At 54.8% G+C, this 19101-nt stretch overlaps 7 protein-coding genes across 7 annotated transcripts; 4 read left to right on the top strand and 3 right to left on the bottom strand.

Annotated features, from left to right (window-relative positions):
* Positions 1–2450: 2450 nt before the first annotated feature.
* N7482_005308 (NDT80/PhoG-like DNA-binding family protein) lies at positions 2451–4330 on the top strand (the record flags this gene model as incomplete). The annotated part of the gene is made up of 3 exons (XM_056687433.1): positions 2451–2599; positions 2684–3482; positions 3542–4330. 3 exons carry the CDS (start codon positions 2451–2453, stop codon positions 4328–4330), a joined length of 1737 nt encoding a protein of 578 aa, XP_056542988.1.
* A 1078-nt stretch (positions 4331–5408) lies between these two features.
* N7482_005309 (cleavage/polyadenylation factor CFT1) lies at positions 5409–9969 on the bottom strand (the record flags this gene model as incomplete). The annotated part of the gene is made up of 6 exons (XM_056687434.1): positions 5409–5890; positions 5982–6129; positions 6210–7301; positions 7360–7527; positions 7586–7899; positions 7965–9969. 6 exons carry the CDS (start codon positions 9967–9969, stop codon positions 5409–5411), a joined length of 4209 nt encoding a protein of 1402 aa, XP_056542989.1.
* A 389-nt stretch (positions 9970–10358) lies between these two features.
* On the top strand, positions 10359–12227 carry N7482_005310 (uncharacterized protein; the record flags this gene model as incomplete). The annotated part of the gene is made up of 3 exons (XM_056687435.1): positions 10359–10908; positions 10959–11966; positions 12043–12227. The coding sequence occupies 3 exons, from the start codon at positions 10359–10361 to the stop codon at positions 12225–12227; spliced, it is 1743 nt and encodes a 580-aa protein (XP_056542990.1).
* A 261-nt stretch (positions 12228–12488) lies between these two features.
* On the bottom strand, positions 12489–13360 carry N7482_005311 (uncharacterized protein; the record flags this gene model as incomplete). Its single annotated transcript, XM_056687436.1, has 4 exons — positions 12489–12553; positions 12623–12687; positions 12764–12822; positions 12878–13360. 4 exons carry the CDS (start codon positions 13358–13360, stop codon positions 12489–12491), a joined length of 672 nt encoding a protein of 223 aa, XP_056542991.1.
* Positions 13361–13443: 83 nt separating this feature from the next.
* N7482_005312 (Atg14 domain-containing protein) lies at positions 13444–14600 on the top strand (the record flags this gene model as incomplete). Its single annotated transcript, XM_056687437.1, has 2 exons — positions 13444–14071; positions 14125–14600. 2 exons carry the CDS (start codon positions 13444–13446, stop codon positions 14598–14600), a joined length of 1104 nt encoding a protein of 367 aa, XP_056542992.1.
* An 867-nt stretch (positions 14601–15467) lies between these two features.
* On the top strand, positions 15468–16998 carry N7482_005313 (putative ZIP family zinc transporter; the record flags this gene model as incomplete). The annotated part of the gene is made up of 3 exons (XM_056687438.1): positions 15468–15513; positions 15571–15765; positions 15839–16998. The coding sequence occupies 3 exons, from the start codon at positions 15468–15470 to the stop codon at positions 16996–16998; spliced, it is 1401 nt and encodes a 466-aa protein (XP_056542993.1).
* Positions 16999–17373: 375 nt separating this feature from the next.
* Positions 17374–18828, bottom strand: erg10B (acetyl-CoA C-acetyltransferase; the record flags this gene model as incomplete). The annotated part of the gene is made up of 5 exons (XM_056687439.1): positions 17374–17892; positions 17965–18457; positions 18516–18591; positions 18658–18707; positions 18764–18828. 5 exons carry the CDS (start codon positions 18826–18828, stop codon positions 17374–17376), a joined length of 1203 nt encoding a protein of 400 aa, XP_056542994.1.
* Positions 18829–19101: the final 273 nt, after the last annotated feature.

Raw genomic sequence — 19101 nt, forward strand, 5'->3', positions numbered from 1 at the left:
CGGCGGCTATCAGCGAAGGAGTGGCCGTAGCGGTCGTGATTCGCCGGGCACAGATCCACCGCAAGAGAGCCGATTAGCGGGATAGCTGGGAAGCTGGGTAGCGGGAGCGGAGCAAATCAAGCCAGCGGCGACAGGTGCAAGGAACCAAGGAACCATGGGAAGATCCAGGGATCTGCTGTCGGCTTTGGAGCCTGGCGTGTCTCGGGGCCGTGCAGCAGAGGAGCGGAGGGAAGTCGAATCGGGTAAATGCACGGGAGATTGGAGGAGGGCAGCAGGCTGCGACTGCTCGTGACGTGCTGGGAGTGCTGAGGGTGCTGGTGGGAGGAGTTGCGTGCGACCACATGGAAGCTTCTTTGGCTTCTTTGGCTTCTTTGGCTTCTTCTTCCCCGCCACACCCGCCACTCGTCAGCCAGTGTCGACCCCTTGGGCACTTCATTTCCGCTCAGGCCTGTGAGAACCTGTCTGGAATACCGGCTAGGCTGGCGCAAGAGCCCAAGAAAAGAAAGGCCTCAACGGGCTGGCCAACTCGGGCAAGAGTCCAGCCCCGATGCTTCCCAGGGGGTTCCACACGCGCTCGTGATGCCGCGAATTATACCTCCCATACCCACCGCCTCCGGTCTGGTGCCTCCGGTGCCTCTGGTGCCTCTTGTATGACCGAAACGAGCTGGATGCAAATCACCCGCCCACGAACAGGCAGAAGATCATGCCGATAATCTTGGCCGGACATCGCCGGTCCCACCCAGGCGTCCTCTGTCCCTTCCCATGGAATCCGTTCGCCCCCCACAAGGCAACTTTCAGGTGCGAGAGGGCGCCGGAGACAGAGTTTAGGCGCTCTCGGGCTACCCGCTGGCACCGCTGGCACTGCGACGGGGGACTACGGAGACCCAGCACTGCTCATCTCACACTCCCATACGCCCCCGCCTCTTAGCTCCTCTCGCAAGCCCAGCACTAGCCCACGAAGAGGCTAAAGGGCTCGCTAACACAGCGCTCGGTTCCTGGCTCCGACTGCGTCTGGATGGGTCGAGTGGATTCCCCGTTCGCAGTGGGACCCGGCCACCATACCCAATCACTCTGGTGGTCCCGGGGGTCGAATCGAAGCGGAGCTTGATCGCAGACGCTCACGGCCCTTCGCACTCGTGTTCTGCTCGCTCCCCTGCTGGCTCCCTCCGGTGATTGGTGCTGGCGCAGGTGGCCCCTCCCCCCCTTCCCTCCAGCACGATGGCGCTGCATGTCAGACGGGCCCATGTTGATCATCGATTCCTTCCTGGGACGGGGGCGCGCTGGCCCGTCGCCATGTCCCTTTCGGGCTGGTCGCTGGCTGCGGCTTCTGTCTTCTGACTGGAACAAGGATTCTTATGTATAGTACGAACTCCCGAAGGAGTCTAGTGTCTCCATCCGGCGCACAGCGATCATCTGCATCGCATCACACTGCGCCCTCTTCGGCGGGGACATCCCTTTCCGGTCTACTCTGCCAGCCAGACCCTTTCTACTTTCTCCCCGACGGAGGTACGGAGCACAGATACACTCTGCGATGGTATACGATATACTTCGGGCCCGCGTCCTACGGAGGAAGGAGGACGAGGTACTCTCGTGCCTCCCTCGTACTTTCTCTTTCCCCCCGGCATCGTCGGAAACCCGTCTCTTTTGCACCGTCCCGTTTTTGATCCGTTTCCATGATTCTTTCGGTCGCAGCCTTTCCCTTTTACCCGCTTCCTTCCACCCCTCCCTCTCCCTGTCCATCCTGATTCCTCGGTCGTGGCGTTTCCAGGGGAGGGGTAGCCCGAAGCAGCCGGGCCTCAATAGGCAGGTGGGTTCATAGTTCTTCAATGCATGATCTTCAGGGCCCAAGACGGAGCGAAACAGCGGTTGCCGAGAGCCGGCGATCGCCCGCATCTTACCCCATTCGAAGGGGGGTGGCCTGCTTTCTAGGAGAATTCTGTGAGAAGTGCAGTAGTGTAGAGCGGAAGGAGTAGAGGGGAGGGCGTGTAAAGCATGGAATAATCTTGGAATAATGACCGTCTTCGTCTGGTCGCTTCGAGTTAGTCCGTGTATCTCAACTAGCCCATGAGAAGCCGGTTCTGCGTTTTGCTTTCCTCCGCAAAAACCGCGGCTCCACTTTTCCCCGAATCCGTCGGCGCATCCGCACCGCATTCCATCTGCTCTTGTCTCGACTCTGCTCTGCGCTGCGCTGCTCTGTCTCTTCTGCTCTCTGCTCTCTGCTCTCTGCTCTCTGCTCTCGACTTGCTCTCGATCCACCCCCCTCTCACCCCTCCCCTTTGGATCCCGCTCTCGTTGTGATCTCTCTCACACTCTCGCTACTCCTTCCCGTCCTTTTTCCCTCCTTCCTCTTCCTCCTTCCTTCCTTCCTCTACTTCTACCAACTTCCCCCCCCTCTCTATCAAACCCCCCCCCCCTCAAATCGCGCGCCGTTTCCCGCCTCGGCCCTCGCCATGGAGGGCTTCGACACCATGGCCATGCCGCCGTATCTGGCCAGCCCGCTATCCCTCGGTAACCTGCAGGGCACCGACTATCTCAATGCCATGCCAGGCCTGGATCTCCCCGATCACCGCTCCAACTTTGATTCCGAGACTTTTGTCAGGTAGGTGATGATCGTTGGACCCATCCTCACGGAGCCACCGAGAGTCAAGTTGGCTGGAGAACTAATCTGGAATGCGTAATATAGCGATGACCTCGGCTTTACACAGAATGGCTTGCCAGCCTCGTTGAAGCGCTTCCCCTCGGGCTATGATGACCCATTCACCGACATGGTCGCCCCATTCGACCCGGTGCCCCCAGAGCAGGCCCAGGACTCGTCGATCGATCACAACAATAAGCTGCTGAGCTTCTCCCTTCCGGTCTACCACTTCACCTTGCTGGACTACTCCATGCGCCGCACGTCGCTCTCGGTCTCGGCCCAGCTACATGGCATGTTCTTCCTGGCCGAGTCCCCTTACACCACCTCCCCATCCGAGAACGCCCCGCCGCAACAAGGCGCCGAGTTGACTTGCTACCGCCGCAACCTCTTCCAGATCACCGGTTCCGTCACGTTACCCCGCGGCATGCGCTACATCATGACCGATCAGGGCGACCGCATCCCCATTCTCGCTCAGGAACTGACCGTGTCTGCGACGGAGTCCGTGGAAGGAAATCCCGTGAAGATCATCTCTGTACCATGGAAGACTCCCTCCGCGGCGGCCGCCAACTCGGGCACCGCCCTTGACGACAGCACTACGGGCAGTGCAGCCAAGGTGGAGAAGGAGCCCCCGCCAATCCCGCTGGATATCATGGCCGGCCAGGACTTGGACACCGACTATGCCACCTTCCCGATCGCATGGAAACGATTGCAGTTCCGTGTTGCGACTGCTAACAACGGGCGCCGCAAGGAACTGCAACAGCATTTCGTCGTCCGGCTCAAGGTGGTCGCGACCTTGTCCACAGGAGCCAAGATCTCCATTTCCGAGGTGCAGTCGGGTCCTGTCATTGTTCGTGGCCGCAGCCCACGCAATTTTCAGTCCCGAAAGGATCTCCCCCTGAGCGGCAGCGCCGCGGCATCTCGAAAGAACCAGGCCAACTCGGCGGCTGCGCTCAACCGCACCCCGACCAGCGAGTCGGTTCCCCGTCGCGCCAGCGTCACCCCGGCGAAAAACAAGGGCCCCTCCGGCACGGTCCAGAGCAGTTCCCCCGAGACCACCTCCGTCCCACCCCCACGATGATGCAACAACCACATGCCCCCCCCGACTGGACTCCCATCCCGCAATCGACCAGCAATGCCGTCATGTCCCACGCCCACCATCAGTCCCTCTTCCCTCACTCTAGCCCAGAGCAACTTTCCCAGGCCGCCGACTCGCAGCGCCGCATCAGCAACACGGCGGCAGCAGCGGCGCCGATTAATCTGTCTCTGCTGGATGACCAAGATGGCAGCCATGATGCCGGCCTTCACATGGACCAGAAGATCATGCCGCCCTATCCGACCGAGATGCCCCAGCAACGGTCCATCAGCATGGATCAATCCGCCCAACCTCCGGCCAAAATGCGCAAGCTATCCCACGGCGTCTCGCAGACCCCCTCCCGAAGTGTCACCTCGTCCTCCTTGCCGCTCCTCGAGACTGCCAATCTGCCCCAGCAGTTCGTGTCCTCGCTGCCCTTCCCCAATGAGAGCACCGACTTCCTCTACGAATACTTCCCCCTCGGCCTGGATGACTGGCAAGCACCGGTCGATGCCGTCTACCGGCCCCATGTCGTCCACCACACCAACATACCCGAGATGAAGTTCGTGGCTGGCTCCAGGGGCCGCAGCAAACGCTACTTCGCCGCCGAGGACGTCTTCTAAACCAACCTCTTATCTCACCCAATGGCGCTAAATCAGCAGTGCTGCCATATTTCTTTTCTTTTTCCCTTTTTCTTTTTTTTGCCTTGTTCTCGTTTTACGTATTGGAGGGTTTGTCTGCCCTATCATCGTGTCACATCTGCATTTGCACATTCGGACGGGGGTTCTGAGGGTTTTCTGCTCCTGTCTCCTGTCTCCTCTAGAGCTTCGCCCCTCTCATAGAAGGGAAAAGCATGTCCTCCTTTCTATGCTGCTACGCTGGGGTTGTCGGGTTGTTTTCATCGCTATGTTATGTATGGGGTTCTGGCATCGCCTCTGGTAAGGGAGGTTCTGGTAGCGTGGGCTTCTTGTTTGGGGTTTGGGGGGTTTTGGGTCTTGGGTTTGTTGGGTTCTTGCGGGTGGGTGCAAAAATGGCGGTTGTGGCGTGCTGTGGAGTTGTGTATCGTGTTTTCTTGTCTTTCTGGGGAATGTGGAGACTTGATGCGAGGGTTGCTGAGTTGTGATTGCACGGTATACTACCCTGCTATACTTTGTGCGTCACTATCGTTCTTCCCTCGTCCTCTCTCGAGGGAGTTCCGCGCGAGGGGGTCGAGCCGAGACAGGGAATCTGTTGGGTTGGGCTGGATTCACTGGCCTTCTTGTTCGCTGCTCTCTTTGCGGGTCTTTCTTCCATTTTTCCATTTCCTTTTACTTTTTTTTTGTTGATGTGCTTGGTTCTGGTTATATCCCATCGTGTTATGATGTTACGCCGCGATTTCCTGCGCGAGATCCCTGGTTGGCCCCGATGCCATATCTGCCACTCCTATATTACTGGCTTCCCAGGATTCAAATATACTTGGTAAAAATATCATCTGTGATGAATTCCAGTGGTCTGTCTTCGTTTTGTCGCTTGCGATGGTGCTGTAGATTGTCGGGTTCATGAAATGCCTAGTATTGTTGTGGGCCGCATGGACCGAGGTTTACAGCGGCTACAGCGGAGCTAGCACAAGACCACCTCCCTCCTGAAGCTTTGCAAATCTGTTCAACTGGATTGATCGTCTAGATCCTGAACCCTGAACGCCCTGGGAGGGCCCTAGGCTCGTCACAGATACCCCAGCCCGTCTCCACCAATAGTCTCCAGATCGGCCCGGATCTCCCACTCCGTCGCGCCGACCCGCCCCGCGATCTCCGCCTGGCGCTGCTTCCCCAGATTCAGCCACTGCAGCAGCAGATTCCCATCCACCATCCCCCGCCCGCCCGTCCCGTCACTCTCAACGGCCCGGAACGCCCGCGGGTTTAGTCCCCCGGGGTGCTCGATCGTGTTCGTCAGCTGCGACTGCAGCGCTGATAGCCGCCGGTACGACTCTTCTGCGACGCCCGTCACCAGCGCGAGCGATCCGTTTTGCGACCCGATCAGCACTTGCTGCGTCGATAGAGTGTTGTCCACATCCATCACGTCGTCGGTCGCCTCCACAAGTTCCGATGGAACGGCCGTACGCGGCAGAAGCATCATTTTAGTGGCAAAGTTGCCCGTGTAGAACTTGCTTCGGTGGAGCAGGCGGTCGCCATTGGAGGACTTGGGGTCTGGACATGAGCGCGTTAGCGGATCTGTTGAGGTTGTAGGTCCTGTCTCGGGGTTATGAGACAGCGAGGATGCGAATCCAATATTACGTACCCTCTGGGTCGTACTGCAGCACATGCAGGTTGCAATCGCTGTCAGCGACTAGAATGAACAATTTGCTTCCATCCGGCAGGAAGTCCGCTGCCACCACCTCCAGGTACTCCGGGTCTTTGCCGAAGAGCGCTATTTTATAAGGCTCCTCCTGTGAAATTAGTAAGACGTTAGCGTTAGCGTGCCCGTGTGCAGATACAGATGTTGGGTCCAGATGAACTGGGTCCGTACCGAGTAGCCCGCAAACCAGAGCCCCTTGACCGCGTCTCCCAGTAGACACATCCCTGTGCCTTTGAGCTCCTTCGCGACGGACACATAGCATTGCATGTCCATGAATGCCACCGGCAGAAGACTGCCATCTTCCTTCAGACCCCGCACCATGCACTTCTGCCCCTGCGCGACAATCACGAAGCCCTGCCCGCCGATGCCGGACAGCGCCGTCACAGCACCCTTCACCGTCTCCTTGCCAATCAGTTTCAACTTACGCCCTGTCTCGGGCTTCTCCGGGTCGGGGACCACTTTGATCACGTCGAAGACGTAGATGCATCCGCGCGCGGGGATGTCCTCGCCCTTGGTAATGGCCGTGCCCACAACAATCAGATCCTTCCGCTCGTGCGTATTCTCCGAGACCTCCATGTTCACGTTCTGCACGGCTGTCACATGCTCCGCGACTTCTAGCGGGTATGCATCAATGACCGTCCAGGTCTTCGGGCTGATTACCTTGATCGAGCTCTGGGGGACCTCCGGGCAAAAGGTTATCGCCTCGTTGCGCCACTCGGGATGTAACTCGTCGTTGTCGGGTAACTTGAACTCTACAGTGGAACTGGTGCCGACGACGTAGGTTTCGGATGACGTTGAGTACGTCAAAAAGTCAACTTGCTCATCTAGGGGAACCTTGCGCAGAGTCCAGGGGTGGTCGAATTGGGTCGCCGGTGGGAGTTGGCAAGCTCGGATGTTGCTTTCGGAATCGACGTAAACAAATCCTTTTTCGCAGCCAAAGGCCGCCGAATCAAAGCAGCTTAGCCATCGAGTAAACTCGCCTCGAAGGCGCACTAGATGTGGGGAGCTTGTTGCGGTCTTCAGGATAAACCCAGCCGTACTTCCGGGCATAAAGACTGTGCTGAATCCCGAAACATCTGGTAGGACTCGTAGCGGCCTTGCACGTTGCTGCATGTCTAATTCGTTGATTGTTCCCGAGGCCACGTTTGACAGGTTATAATTGGATTCCCTGTAGAACCGTATGTAACTGGAGGAGCCGTCTTCCGCCTCGGTTAAAGTGACAATCGGCTTGTAAACAATAAGTTCGTCGTTCTCAGTTCGAACCTGTGTCACATATTAAAATCTTATTCATTGTTCATAACGGATTGCATGAAGACCTTACGATCAGGTATGGGGACGTAGCCCAGCGGTCGCCGAGATCAGCAACAAGAGTTTCTTTAAGAGGCTCCCGTGTATTGGCGCGCCGGGGAGGTTCAGGCGACAATACAGGTTGCAAGCAGTCGACGCCGTCGATGGTCGATAGAAGCTTCATGTCTGGAAGGTTGAATATCTGAATTTTGCAATCAGAAGATGAGTTCCTGGAATAGCAATGACCCGAAACAACTTACCGAGAGCTTGCACTCGGGGCTTAGAAGGAACAGAAGCATGTTGCCGTCAGCAGTGCCGGCCGGCGTTGAGCCTGGGCAACTAAAGACTTGATTAATATCTCGATAGAGACAAGCGGAGCGCCACTTCAGATTTGAAACAGCCTCTGAAAGTGAAACTTCATCAAGGTCTCCACCATCATCTGCTTGAAGAAGCAAAAGAGAGGAGTCATCTCGTAGAATCGCAAGATAAGGATCCGCAAAGCTCGCGCTGACCGCAAACCGTTCTTCATCAGTGTCCTCGTCCCATACGGGATAGATCTGTGCCAGTCCCAAGTCTAAATGGGGATTGTGTTAGTTTTATGGCCGCTGTCACTCATTTTTTTAGGCTGAAAAGACTTACCCATGTCATAACTTCGAACTTCATTTCGGAGAACCTGCACTAAGCGAGTAGTGTCTGCAAGCGGGCCAATATCCACAGTGTGGTCTCCATTTGGGTTGAATTCAGAAGCTTTGAAGGGCTTTAGTTCTTGACCCTCAACCGCTAGGACCTCGGAAACTTCTTTGTCCGTCTCTGATGGCCGTGAAATAATCACATATTGACGGGATAGATTCTCTGCAGAATCGCTGGCATTAGTGGGATCTCCCTTCTTTCCCTGGGTCACAGTCGCCGACCACACTCCATCAGCATCATTGACTGTCATAGACAAGACTGTCAGAGGGTCGATCTCTCGCTTGATGACAACCAGCCCACCGGCTCGACCGGAGCCATGTGATGCCACAAGTTCCAACTCCGCCGAGACATCTTCATCTGTCGATTGGCTTTGGCCACTCAAAACTTGAGAGGGTCTGCCCAGTGCAATATCTCGCAGGGGGCCAATCGAAGACAGCTGGTCATTCAATCGGAAATGGTAGAACTCGGCTGTTGCACCTCCACAAGCCGTGCGCGAGTTAGTCTGCGTTGGCTCCGGTGCTGTCGAATAGAGGTCGTCTTCATATGCATCATCTTCCATCTGATCTTCATCCGAAGAATCCTCTATCTCTCCAGCAGCATGCTTGGACTCCAAGCGCGCTTTTTTGGCAGAGACTGCTGCTGAATGAGACCACCCTAGGAGAACAGAGTCTGCTTCTTCACTCCCAATGAAGATATTGCCATCGCCGAAGCAAGTCGAGCATGAGGCAGCCGACTTCAAGAGGTTTCCACCCGCTTGCGCAGGCAAAGAATGGACCGTCAAACCCGACACAGATCGACCGTCCAGCTTGAATCTGATCAAGGCCATGTTCCCAGACGCAAGTGCGAGGAGAAGATCCCCGCTAGCACCACCGAGTCGCTCCACAACACAGCCCTCCAGGCGGAAACCCAAGTTGGATTGGTCACTCATCGAGAACGATGATATCTGTCGGGAGAACTCATTCACTCCAACCGCATTGGTCTTGCCGGCTTGGTCGACATGCACGATCTCGTTCGCGCCAATAAGGAGAGCTCCTCCCACGGGTGGGGGCAGTGCTACCACTTTAAACAAATCACTGGGAAGTCGCGAGACTGACAGAAGGGTTGTCGACGCCCTTTGCTCCAGATCTAACGTGAAGACCGTGTAGAACATCACATCTTTCCGTTCGTGAAGTAGGGCAGTGGAAGTCGCAACTTGGGAGTACAAAATGCCAAAAGTCGGCTCCCTATACTCGTAAAGAAAAGCAAGACTGACAGGATGCAGCAATGAAGGGTCCAGGGCTGTCAATGGCAGGACAAAGGACGCCGCATAGGGCGTATGGTGTACAGCCCCATCCTTTCTTTTCCCGGCATCTGTTCCAGCTTCAGCGTCTTGAGTCGGCCGTGCGCCGTCAAGCTCCGAATCATAGTCATCCATAACCAGGTCATCTCCCGCTTGGTGGAAGGGCAAGATGGCGAGATTGCGTACCCCGAAGTTGAACACCGCGCACCGACTGCTGGGGTCCACGCTGAGGGCGCTACCACAGCGACTGAGATCGGGCACCCAGGGGCTACGAGTCAGATCATCCCGCTCGTAATAATGGATCGAGATGGTCGAAATGCCATGGCGCTCGGGATCCCACTCAATCAAGCTGAGCTTGGCATTGCGGACGGCAACGAGAATAGCCTCACCACCACTCTTACTGTTCAATGTTTTGACCCGGCTTAAGTCTGTCACAGTTCCCGGTAATGGGTACTCTTTTTCCAGGATGAGCTTCGTCTCTGGTGGGTGAGTTGGTGCTGTTGTGTGGGTCTCGGCGTTTTCTGCCAGCCGCTGAGCAGCCGGCTTGAGCAGAGAGAAAATCTGCAGCAGAGATGATCGGACCACGATCAAATTGTTGGCTGTGGCAGAGAGAAAGGGGACCGCCAAGGCATGAGTGACCCCCGATGGGGGCAGCAGCTCCGTATAGCACTGCATCAGAAAGCCCCTGCCTCACCGCGGTATGAATTGCCCCAATGACCTGTTTCTTCTGGGATGAATATGGTCAGCGAGTTAACATGGCAGCTCCAAAAGCCCAATTCACTTCAAACGAAAGCCCCCAAACAGCGGGGATGGGGAGATCATACAAAGCCATCAAAATGCACCGCAGGGCGGCCTCGAATCAAAGCACCCGTCACGTGGTGATAGCCCGATCAGGCTAGCTTATGACGACAGGCGCGTCAATGGTTTACTACATACTTCCCAGCTTTCCCAGCTTTCCTGGCTACTCAGTTTCTCAGTTTGCGCTAAGGGACCACAACCTTCGTGGACTCAGACAACTGCCTCATATTCTCTTCTCTCCCCATGAGGGCCAGCCTATCTACAAGATGGCGCTTCTTCAGACTTCACTGATCTGGATCGTTTATGCCGTCGTGATTGCTATCCTGCTCGCGGTAGCGTCGGTATTTATCTACATCTACCAAACTCCTCGGGACCGGTCGCCCTCTGTTACTTTGACTTGCATCCTCGCGATCACCAGTCTTCTGGCAACGGTGCTCCTGCTTCCAGTGGATGTCGCCCTGGTGTCCTCGACCACCTCGTCAAAGCTGGGTCGTCGCAAAGACTGGGCCACCCAGGATGCCGTTGACAGTATCACTTATTCGCTGACCATTGTCTATTACCTTCTGTACTCGCTGGATGCGCTACTCTGTCTTCTTGTCATTCCTTTCACCTACTTCTGGTACGAGGAATACGACGAAGTCGCCGCGGAGGCGGGAGAGCAGACGCTCGGACAGCGGCTGTGGGGTGCTCTCAAGTACACTTTATCTTTCGTCGCGATCGTGGTGATCATATTTCTCGTCGGGTTCTTTGCCCCTGTTGCCAAGGATAAGGGCGATTTGGACCTGGACTACTTCAAGCGATTGCTGACTGAAAACCGTAAGACTATACATAACCTGTTTTCTGTGCCGAGACTGACACAGTCGCAGATGGAGAACGCGCATTGACGTTTGCGCTCGGACTGCTGATGACCGTTGGCATCTGCCTCTATGTCTTATATACCTCTGCAGGCCTGGCTCTGTTCCCCATAAGCCTGATCAAGACCGCACCCTCCATCTCCAGTCCCACGTTGCGGGCGACTACTGCGCAACAACTGGAAGCAAACCGAGAGCGGCAGCGGCAGCTCGAGGGTCGCTGTGGGGGCAACCCTGAACTCCTGTCATCTAAGGATCGCAGAGAGCTTGATACTCTCACTCGAGAAGAGAGGACGCTAATTCGGCGGCAACGCCTGGTTGAGGAAACACAAGGTGAAGGTCGGAGCTGGTTGATGCGCGCATGGTACAAGGTCGGAGCCATCTTCCGCCCGTTCAAACTAATTGGGGGAATTTTACTGCTTTTGGTCGCGTTCGTGGTCTGGGTCTCGATGCTCTTGACATCTATCGACAAAGCGAAAAACTCGATCTGCAAGCACCGTTGTGGATATATTCTTGGTCACATCAATGTCTTCAACCCTGTCAACTGGACTCTGGTCCAATCCGCCAAAGTCTTCCCGGTGGACTACGCCATCTTTACGGTTCTTGTGCTTCTCTTGTTTTGCAGCTCTGTTGTTGGTATTGCTGTGGTCGGAATTCGCTTCCTCTGGATCAGAATCTTCCAGATCCGCCAAGGCCATACTTCGCCTCAAGCCCTCCTTCTGGCAACTGCCCTGTTGATGCTAATGATACTGGCACTGAACTATTCCATTTCTATGGTGGTCGCTCCTCAGTATGCCACCTTTGGCCCGCAGACATTCTGCGATCGCGCGCCGAGTCTGCCTCTGGGACAGCCGGATTGCACCAACAGCAAAGACCTCATCAAACCATGTTCAGAGCTAGCAAAGAATCCTGCAGCGCGCCAAGTGTGCACTCCCAGCGTTGTTAGCACTTTCCTGAACCGAATAACCCTCAACTTCCCATTCTTTGGTGTTGTCTTCTTCTGGGCCCAATTTTTTTTCCTTGGTAAGAAAACCAGCCGCGACGATTGGTCTGCTTTGGCCATGACATGTTCCGAACTGACAATGTACCCATATTATAGGTATCTATTTAATCGTCTTTGTGACTTCCCTCTTCCGAGCACCCAAGCTGGACGAGAGGCAGCTCGATGAAGACGCTGAGGAGGCGGAGGAGGAGGGTTTATTGGCTAGCACTGGCAGGCGTTTCGGTGCGACTTGGCAAGATATCACCGGCAGGGCTGGTCAAACTGGACACTCTGGTGATTGAGAGGACACACAATGGAAGGCATGGAGCAGCTGGATAATTTGTTTCGAATCTTTCATATATTCCGTAATGGTGATTCTATTGCATTGATGCCATTATTTGATGGACTAATACATGATTCGACTCCATCTAAGGAAACAGATTAAAGAAGGCATGTCAATCCATAACCTTTCGAATGCATTAGAAGCAAGCTTGCATGGGCCAGCATGTACTTGCTCGGGTCTGAAAGAATACAGTCACGCTTGGTATAGGCTTGGAACAGGCTCAAACCTTCATCTGCTCGTTGAGCAAGGCCAAGGCACTCTGAAACGCCTTTACTACGTCCATATCTTTTTCATGATAAAACTGTTAGCTCTTGACCAAGGACTGGCATAAGGTAGTCTCGGGGATGGACATACAGTGCTTTCTTTTGCTTTCCACGCTCGCTTCAGAGTTTTGCACATGCTGCATCTGTGTTTTAAATCTGTGGCGGATTAGATCGGAGCTTTTATAAAACACAAGGACATCGTCCTTAGCGTGGTAGGAACCGGGGCCCACACCGTTTCAATGCCCTCGTCTCATCTTGCAGCACCGTAGTCTGAGACCAAGCGGTAAAAATCTGTCCCAATGTGAGAAAACATCATCCAAGCTGGGTATATCCCAGGTGTCTTTACCTCGAGCACCTTTGCTGTCTCGGCACGCAGATCTTCTTCAACGCGACTGTGCTCATCCATAGCGTCTGTGTACCTCTCTTGCAGCTGGTCCCAATCGCAGCCCTCCAGCCCTTGCACCAACCGAGTGACAAGGGTGAATTCAACATCGGTAGCGGTCTCGGTCGGCTCGAGGCTGCGAGGTTGCCATGTTTCTCCAACAGCGGTTGGCCGAGGAGTCCTCTTTGCCGGGCTGCCTTGTCTCGACATCTTGAATGGCTCAATTTTAGGCACAAGAGACAGCACAGGCGTCAATTCAGTCACAGGACAGTAAGCGTAATTCAAGACTCTCTGGTGGCTTGCGATAAAACCATCTTCACGTGCCCCGTGCTTTGATATACTGGCGAGATCATCTGGTCGGTTTGCCAAAGCGGGAGCCGCGTCAGGTGACGACATCATACTGCGAACTCCGACACCGCAGGCTTTGGACGCAGCATCTCTCTCCATGGTTAACGGCAGCTCTGGCAGCGTCCACGACACACCATGGAAATGCGATCCTTGACGACCTTGAACCTTCACGACTGTCTGCGATGAGCTGTCACATATGCACCTCTGCCCACTCCCGCCTGCCATTCCTCTGTCCCACATGTGCCCGCAGTCGTCTTTATCAGCTGCGCCTAGAAAACACTCGGGTTCTTCTGGAAAAAGAGAGCCTGGGCCGACAGATCGAGCGTGCGGTCTCCCAGGAGTTCCCTCAGAACCCACAATCAGCGCCCGGTGAGGGGCTCAACGCAAATGATCACGAGAGCTCTCGGCGCTGGACCCTCCAGACGATTGCCAGTCGCCAAGCTGCCTCATCATCCAGAAGAGAAAATCTTGGTCAACAAATTGAAGCCCTGAAAGAGGAAGTCAAGGCTAAGAAGGCTGACATCTCTGAGCGCAAGGCGAACTTGTCCCGCAGGCGTTCCGATGCTGAATCCGCCCAGTACCAGCTCGAGGGGCGGGAAGCCGCGATCTTGACTGGAGTTCAGAATACCTCCAAACGAGCAGAACATCTTTGGCACAATCTCCATAGCAAGACAGCCGAAGCGCGCATCTTCCTTTGCCGGGAGGCGGCCCATCTCTACGGTCTACGACAAAAAACCTCGAGGAAGAGCGATGGTCGGCAAAGCTATGTCCTGGGTGGCATAGCGATAGTCGATCTGAAGGATATGAATGGTAAGCTTACGATAGCCTGTTTCCGCATCTTCGGTATACTGATATATTCCCAGGTCCCACACCAGCTCAAATCTCTACATCGCTATCCAACATCGCCCACCTCCTGGTCCTTGTCTCGCACTATCTCTCCCTTAGACTCCCAGCGGAAATCACCCTGCCTCACCGGAATCATCCTACCCCCACAATATATTCCCCTGCCGCATCATACCATTCGCGAGAGCCATCCAACGGGTCTGATACTCCCCACTCTTCGACATTTGGTCCAACTGCGTCGAAAACAACAGAGCCACGCACCCAGCCACGACCCAGACCGCTCTTCATTGACAAACCCCTTCCCCGGCTAGCCAAGGAAGATCCTGGAACATATGCTCTCTTTCTAGAGGGTGCCACACTCCTCGCTTGGGATGTAGCCTGGCTGTGCAGGACCCAAGGAATTAACTTGACCTCTGACTCGTGGGAGGAAGTTTGCAACATCGGGAAAGGCATGTGGCAGCTGCTAGTTGCCCCCCTGCTCAAACATCCACCTTGATGCGAGCCTTTGCCGGTCGAGACACACAAGCGAAGATGAAAGCCCCTAAAGACTCCCCTCAAACAACTATTCAACGCACCAAATCATTTCCCATGCTTGGTCATTATTCCCACGGTACTGTGCATTCGTTTATCGGGGCATCTGAGGGTTCCGAGTTCATGCGCACCTGGAAGCTGCCAACTCCAACGAAGATTGTGGATAAGCTCAAGGCTAATCTACTTGGGGAGATGGCGAGCGCCGAATGGGAGCTCTTGGAAGAAAAGGAATGGTTTGATAGAAATCCGGAATCCCATCAACCATCGAGCTCACAAGTCTCGAAGACTTTCGCTTCACCCACACCCCATGCTGAGTCGACCCAGCAGGGAACAGAGAGTAATCAGACATCTATGCAAGCGACAGATGATAGTCGTCGGTCGAAAGGTACAAGTGGATGGACGAAATTAAATAGTCGATAGACCTCAAGCAGGGATCCCAATATTTTCATTTTCCTTCTGGATCTTTAAACGAAACCTACAATAAAGCGTGCTATTGCTTCTGACCTCACTATGTTAAAGAGAATAGATTGATATGGTGGGAGAGTCCTCCTCTCAAGACGGTTGCGCCGGAACCGTCATTACTAAGCGGCCGATATAAGGTGGGATTAAAGTGTAGCCGCGTGGCCCGAGTCCCTCCGCTTCAGTGCCAAAACGATGCATTGCGGATCGGCATCCCCTGGACGGTGTTAGCATATTGCAGGACCTCGTTGACCGAGCCCAATTGCGTGGTTCCACCCTTGCAGCAGATCCCTCAACTTTTTTTTGCCTCCACGTGATTCTCTGAGCTGGGATGCGGCCAGGGTCCAGCGGTATCTAAACACCCCGATTAAAGATGCAGAATGCCCGGATATGGCAGGATGCAGGCGAGGGAGCTTTGGGTTAGTGGTCTCCCTGACAATACAGCCACCGCCGACCTGGACTAAACCCGTTCTCAGATCTCAAGCGCGCCCTCTCCGCCATTTCAGACCTCCCCGATTCCCTCCTGAGAGCGGAACTCCAGCGACGAAATGTGGCCCGATCCTCAGACTCGGTCGATGCAGCACCGGCCTGTGGATCTCGACAAAGAGGTGCTTATAACACACCCCTTCATGTCATGGCTCTATTCCTTATCTTGGTATTGAGTACATTCGGTATGCATCGTCGTCTCTTATCCTCCCCCTAAAGTGGCTCCTAGCGAAGTTGACCACCAATCTCAAAACTCAGCCTGCTCATTCCCGGTCCTTGCTCGTCGATTCCCTCGTCTTCCAATCCCCCGCCACTTTCTCTTCATTTCAAGGCATTTCGGAACTGGTGTCTTGATTGCGACGGCTTTCGTACACCTGCTGCCAACAGCATTTGTATCATTGACCGACCCATGCCTCCCACGGTTCTGGAGTCAGACTTACCGTGCTATGGCAGGATTTGTGGCCATGGTAGCTGTCTTCGCCGTCGTCTTAGTGGAGATGTTCTTCGCTATGAAAGGGGCAGGTCATGTGCACGGAAATGATTACGATACGCTCATGGGGGGCATTGGTCGTGAATCCATGGACGAGTTTGGACATGGAGACTCCACTTACTCGCATTTGGGAACCCAAGAAGGATTTGGCCATATCCCTATGGAGGGCCTACAGCAAGGTAGTCATGGCGACACTGAACGGCCTTCAGGCTCCTCACGCGAGTTCGAACGGTCACACCTCCCGGGCACCCATCCCGATAAGGAGGAGGAAGAAGAGGATTCTGACATTGAGGGACTGGACCCGTTTGCTGATGATGTCTCCATCAATGGGCGATCACAACCACCCCCACATTCTCGTCACCATCGCCGGCCGCGGGTCAGTACCAACTATAGGACCCAGGAAGACTTGGGGTCGCCGATGCCGAACCCACAGCGGCAACTTCTTCAGTGTCTTCTTCTAGAGGCCGGTATTCTATTCCACAGCATCTTCATCGGTATGGCTCTCAGTGTCGCCACCGGGACGTCATTTATCGTTCTCCTTATCGCTATCAGTTTCCATCAGACCTTCGAAGGGTTTGCTCTGGGATCTCGCATTGCGTCCCTCATCCCCGATCTCTTCTCACCGTCTTCTATGAGGCCTTGGCTCATGTGCTTGGCGTACGGAACTACGACTCCCTTTGGCCAAGCCATCGGCCTTGTGTTACACAATTTCTATGACCCCGCAAGCGCAACGGGTCTGCTTATGGTGGGTGTCACCAATGCGATCAGTAGCGGATTGCTACTCTTTGCGGGTCTTGTGGAGCTACTTGCCGAGGATTTCCTGAGCGAGTCGAGCTATGCGACTCTGAAGGGTAGACGGCGTGTCGAAGCTTGTATATCAGTTGCCTGTGGAGCTCTCCTAATGGCGTTTGTTGGGGCTTTTGCCTAGTTAAAATGACTGCAGGGGGCAGGACACCACCCGCTTTAGTCCTTAATGGATCGTGTTTGGTTAGACTAATGACACCAGAAATCTGGCCCTTAAATGTGCTACTGATACCCAGCTGCCGTTCTAGAACTCATGTCCGTGGTAGGTCTATGGTGTAAAGATTAGGGACTGTACCTTTTGAGGAAGTTAGTCTACGACAACTGCACTAGTAGAAAAAATTCAGTATTCAAACAATTATTATTAATCCCGAAATGCTGCATTTTTTCTGCTTGAAGTATCGGGTTTCAATATCTATGTCTAGCAATAACCCCTTTCTTGGTCTTTCACATGAAGGGAGTCAGTAGTCATTTCATATCCGTATATCGTTAATAAGCCGCTTTAAAAGAGAGACTCGAGCACCAGGGCGCTAGCACCGCCACCGCCGTTGCAGATGCCGACACAGCCAAGCTTGCCCTGCTTTGCCTTCAGAACACCAAGCAGGGTAGACACAATACGGGCACCGCTGGCACCCAGAGGGTGGCCGATGGCGACGGCACCACCGTGGATGTTGACCTTGTCCTCGGGGAGACCGAGCAGCTTCATATTCGCAAGGGCGACCACGCTGAAAGCCTCGTTGATCTCAAAGGCATCGATGGAGTCCTGAGTCACGCCTGCGTGCTTAAGAGCCTTAGGAATCGCCAGGGCGGGGGCAGTGGTGAACTTGCTGGGCTGGTGAGCGGCCTCGCCCCAGCCCAAGATCTTGGCAATGGGCTTGAGGCCAAGCTCCTTGACCTTGGCCTCGGAGACGAGGACAACAGCGGAAGCACCATCGTTCAGCGGCGACGAGTTGGGGGCAGTCACAGTGCCGGTGCCGGGAATGAAGGCGGGCTTCATGGCGCGCAGCTTATCGGGGTTGAGCTAAAACAGCAAAATAGAAGTGGTGAGCAATGTCCAGGTCTAGGACAGAGTCTTGGGACACCTTCAACTTACGTTCTTGGGTTCGTCATCCTGGGACACAGTGACGCCGGGCTTGCCGCGAAAGCCAGGGATCTCAATGGGAGCAATTTCATAGTCGAAAGCACCGGCCTTCTGGGCAGCCTGGGCCTTCTGGTAGGTGCGGATGGCATACTCGTCCTGCTGCTCACGGTTGAAACCGTGGTCCTCGGCACACTCCTCGGCAGCGAAGCCCATGAGGTCCTGCTTGCCATATGCATCCTGCAGACCGTCCTTCATGATCCCGTCCACCAAGCTCTGGTTGCCGTACTTGGCACCGGTGCGCATGTTCGGCAGGTAGTGCGGGGTGTTCGACATGGATTCAGCGCCACCGGCGACGACGATGTCGGCGTTGCCGGTCATGATAGTCTGGGCACCGAGGATGATGGCCTTCAGGCCAGAGGCGCAGACCTTGTTAACGGTTGTGCAGACGGTGGAGTCCTGGAGACCGGCGCCGATGGCGCATTGGCGAGCGGGGTTCTGTCCAACACTAATTGTGTAATGTTAGTGTCGATTGGAGGGATAGAATTGCTAATCACACAGCTCACCCAGCAGACAGGACGTTTCCAAAGAAGACTTCCTCAACATCGGAGGCCTTGATACCCTCGGCCCGCGCAACAGCCGCTATTATCCGCCATCAGTGTCAATTGGAACAGGGCAAGGACTCCTGATGGGGATAAATCGACGTACCTTTGATCGCATGAGCACCAAGCTGGGGCGCACTCAGGCTGGAGAGGGAGCTAGCAGGAAGTCAGTATTCTGGCAACCAAAATTTCAAGAAATGGAGGGGCATTACCCAAGGAACGAACCCACGGGAGTACGGGCCGTCGAGACAATGTAGACAGGAGGAAGAGAAGCCATGGTGAAGAACAAAACGAAGATTCAGATTCTATGAAGGCGGGAAGAGAGGAGCGGATGGCCAAAGGGGGTATAAATGGAGAAGGAAAGGGAGTGTAGGAAGGGGGGTGCATATAAATAAGAGTGGGGAGTGAGGAGCTGTACGGTGTAGGTGCGAGTATGTCCGGGAACTAGTGAGTTACTGACTGGCCTGACCGACTGCCCGCCGAACGCTCGGGCCAAGTGAAAGTTGCGAGCCCTCAGCCTTTCTCCGGCGTCACGCCAGCATCAATTCGG

The sequence above is a fragment of the Penicillium canariense genome (assembly GCF_028826845.1).
Source record: "Penicillium canariense strain IBT 26290 chromosome Unknown utg000003l_segment0_segment0, whole genome shotgun sequence".
NCBI classification, from domain to species: Eukaryota; Fungi; Ascomycota; class Eurotiomycetes; order Eurotiales; family Aspergillaceae; genus Penicillium; species Penicillium canariense.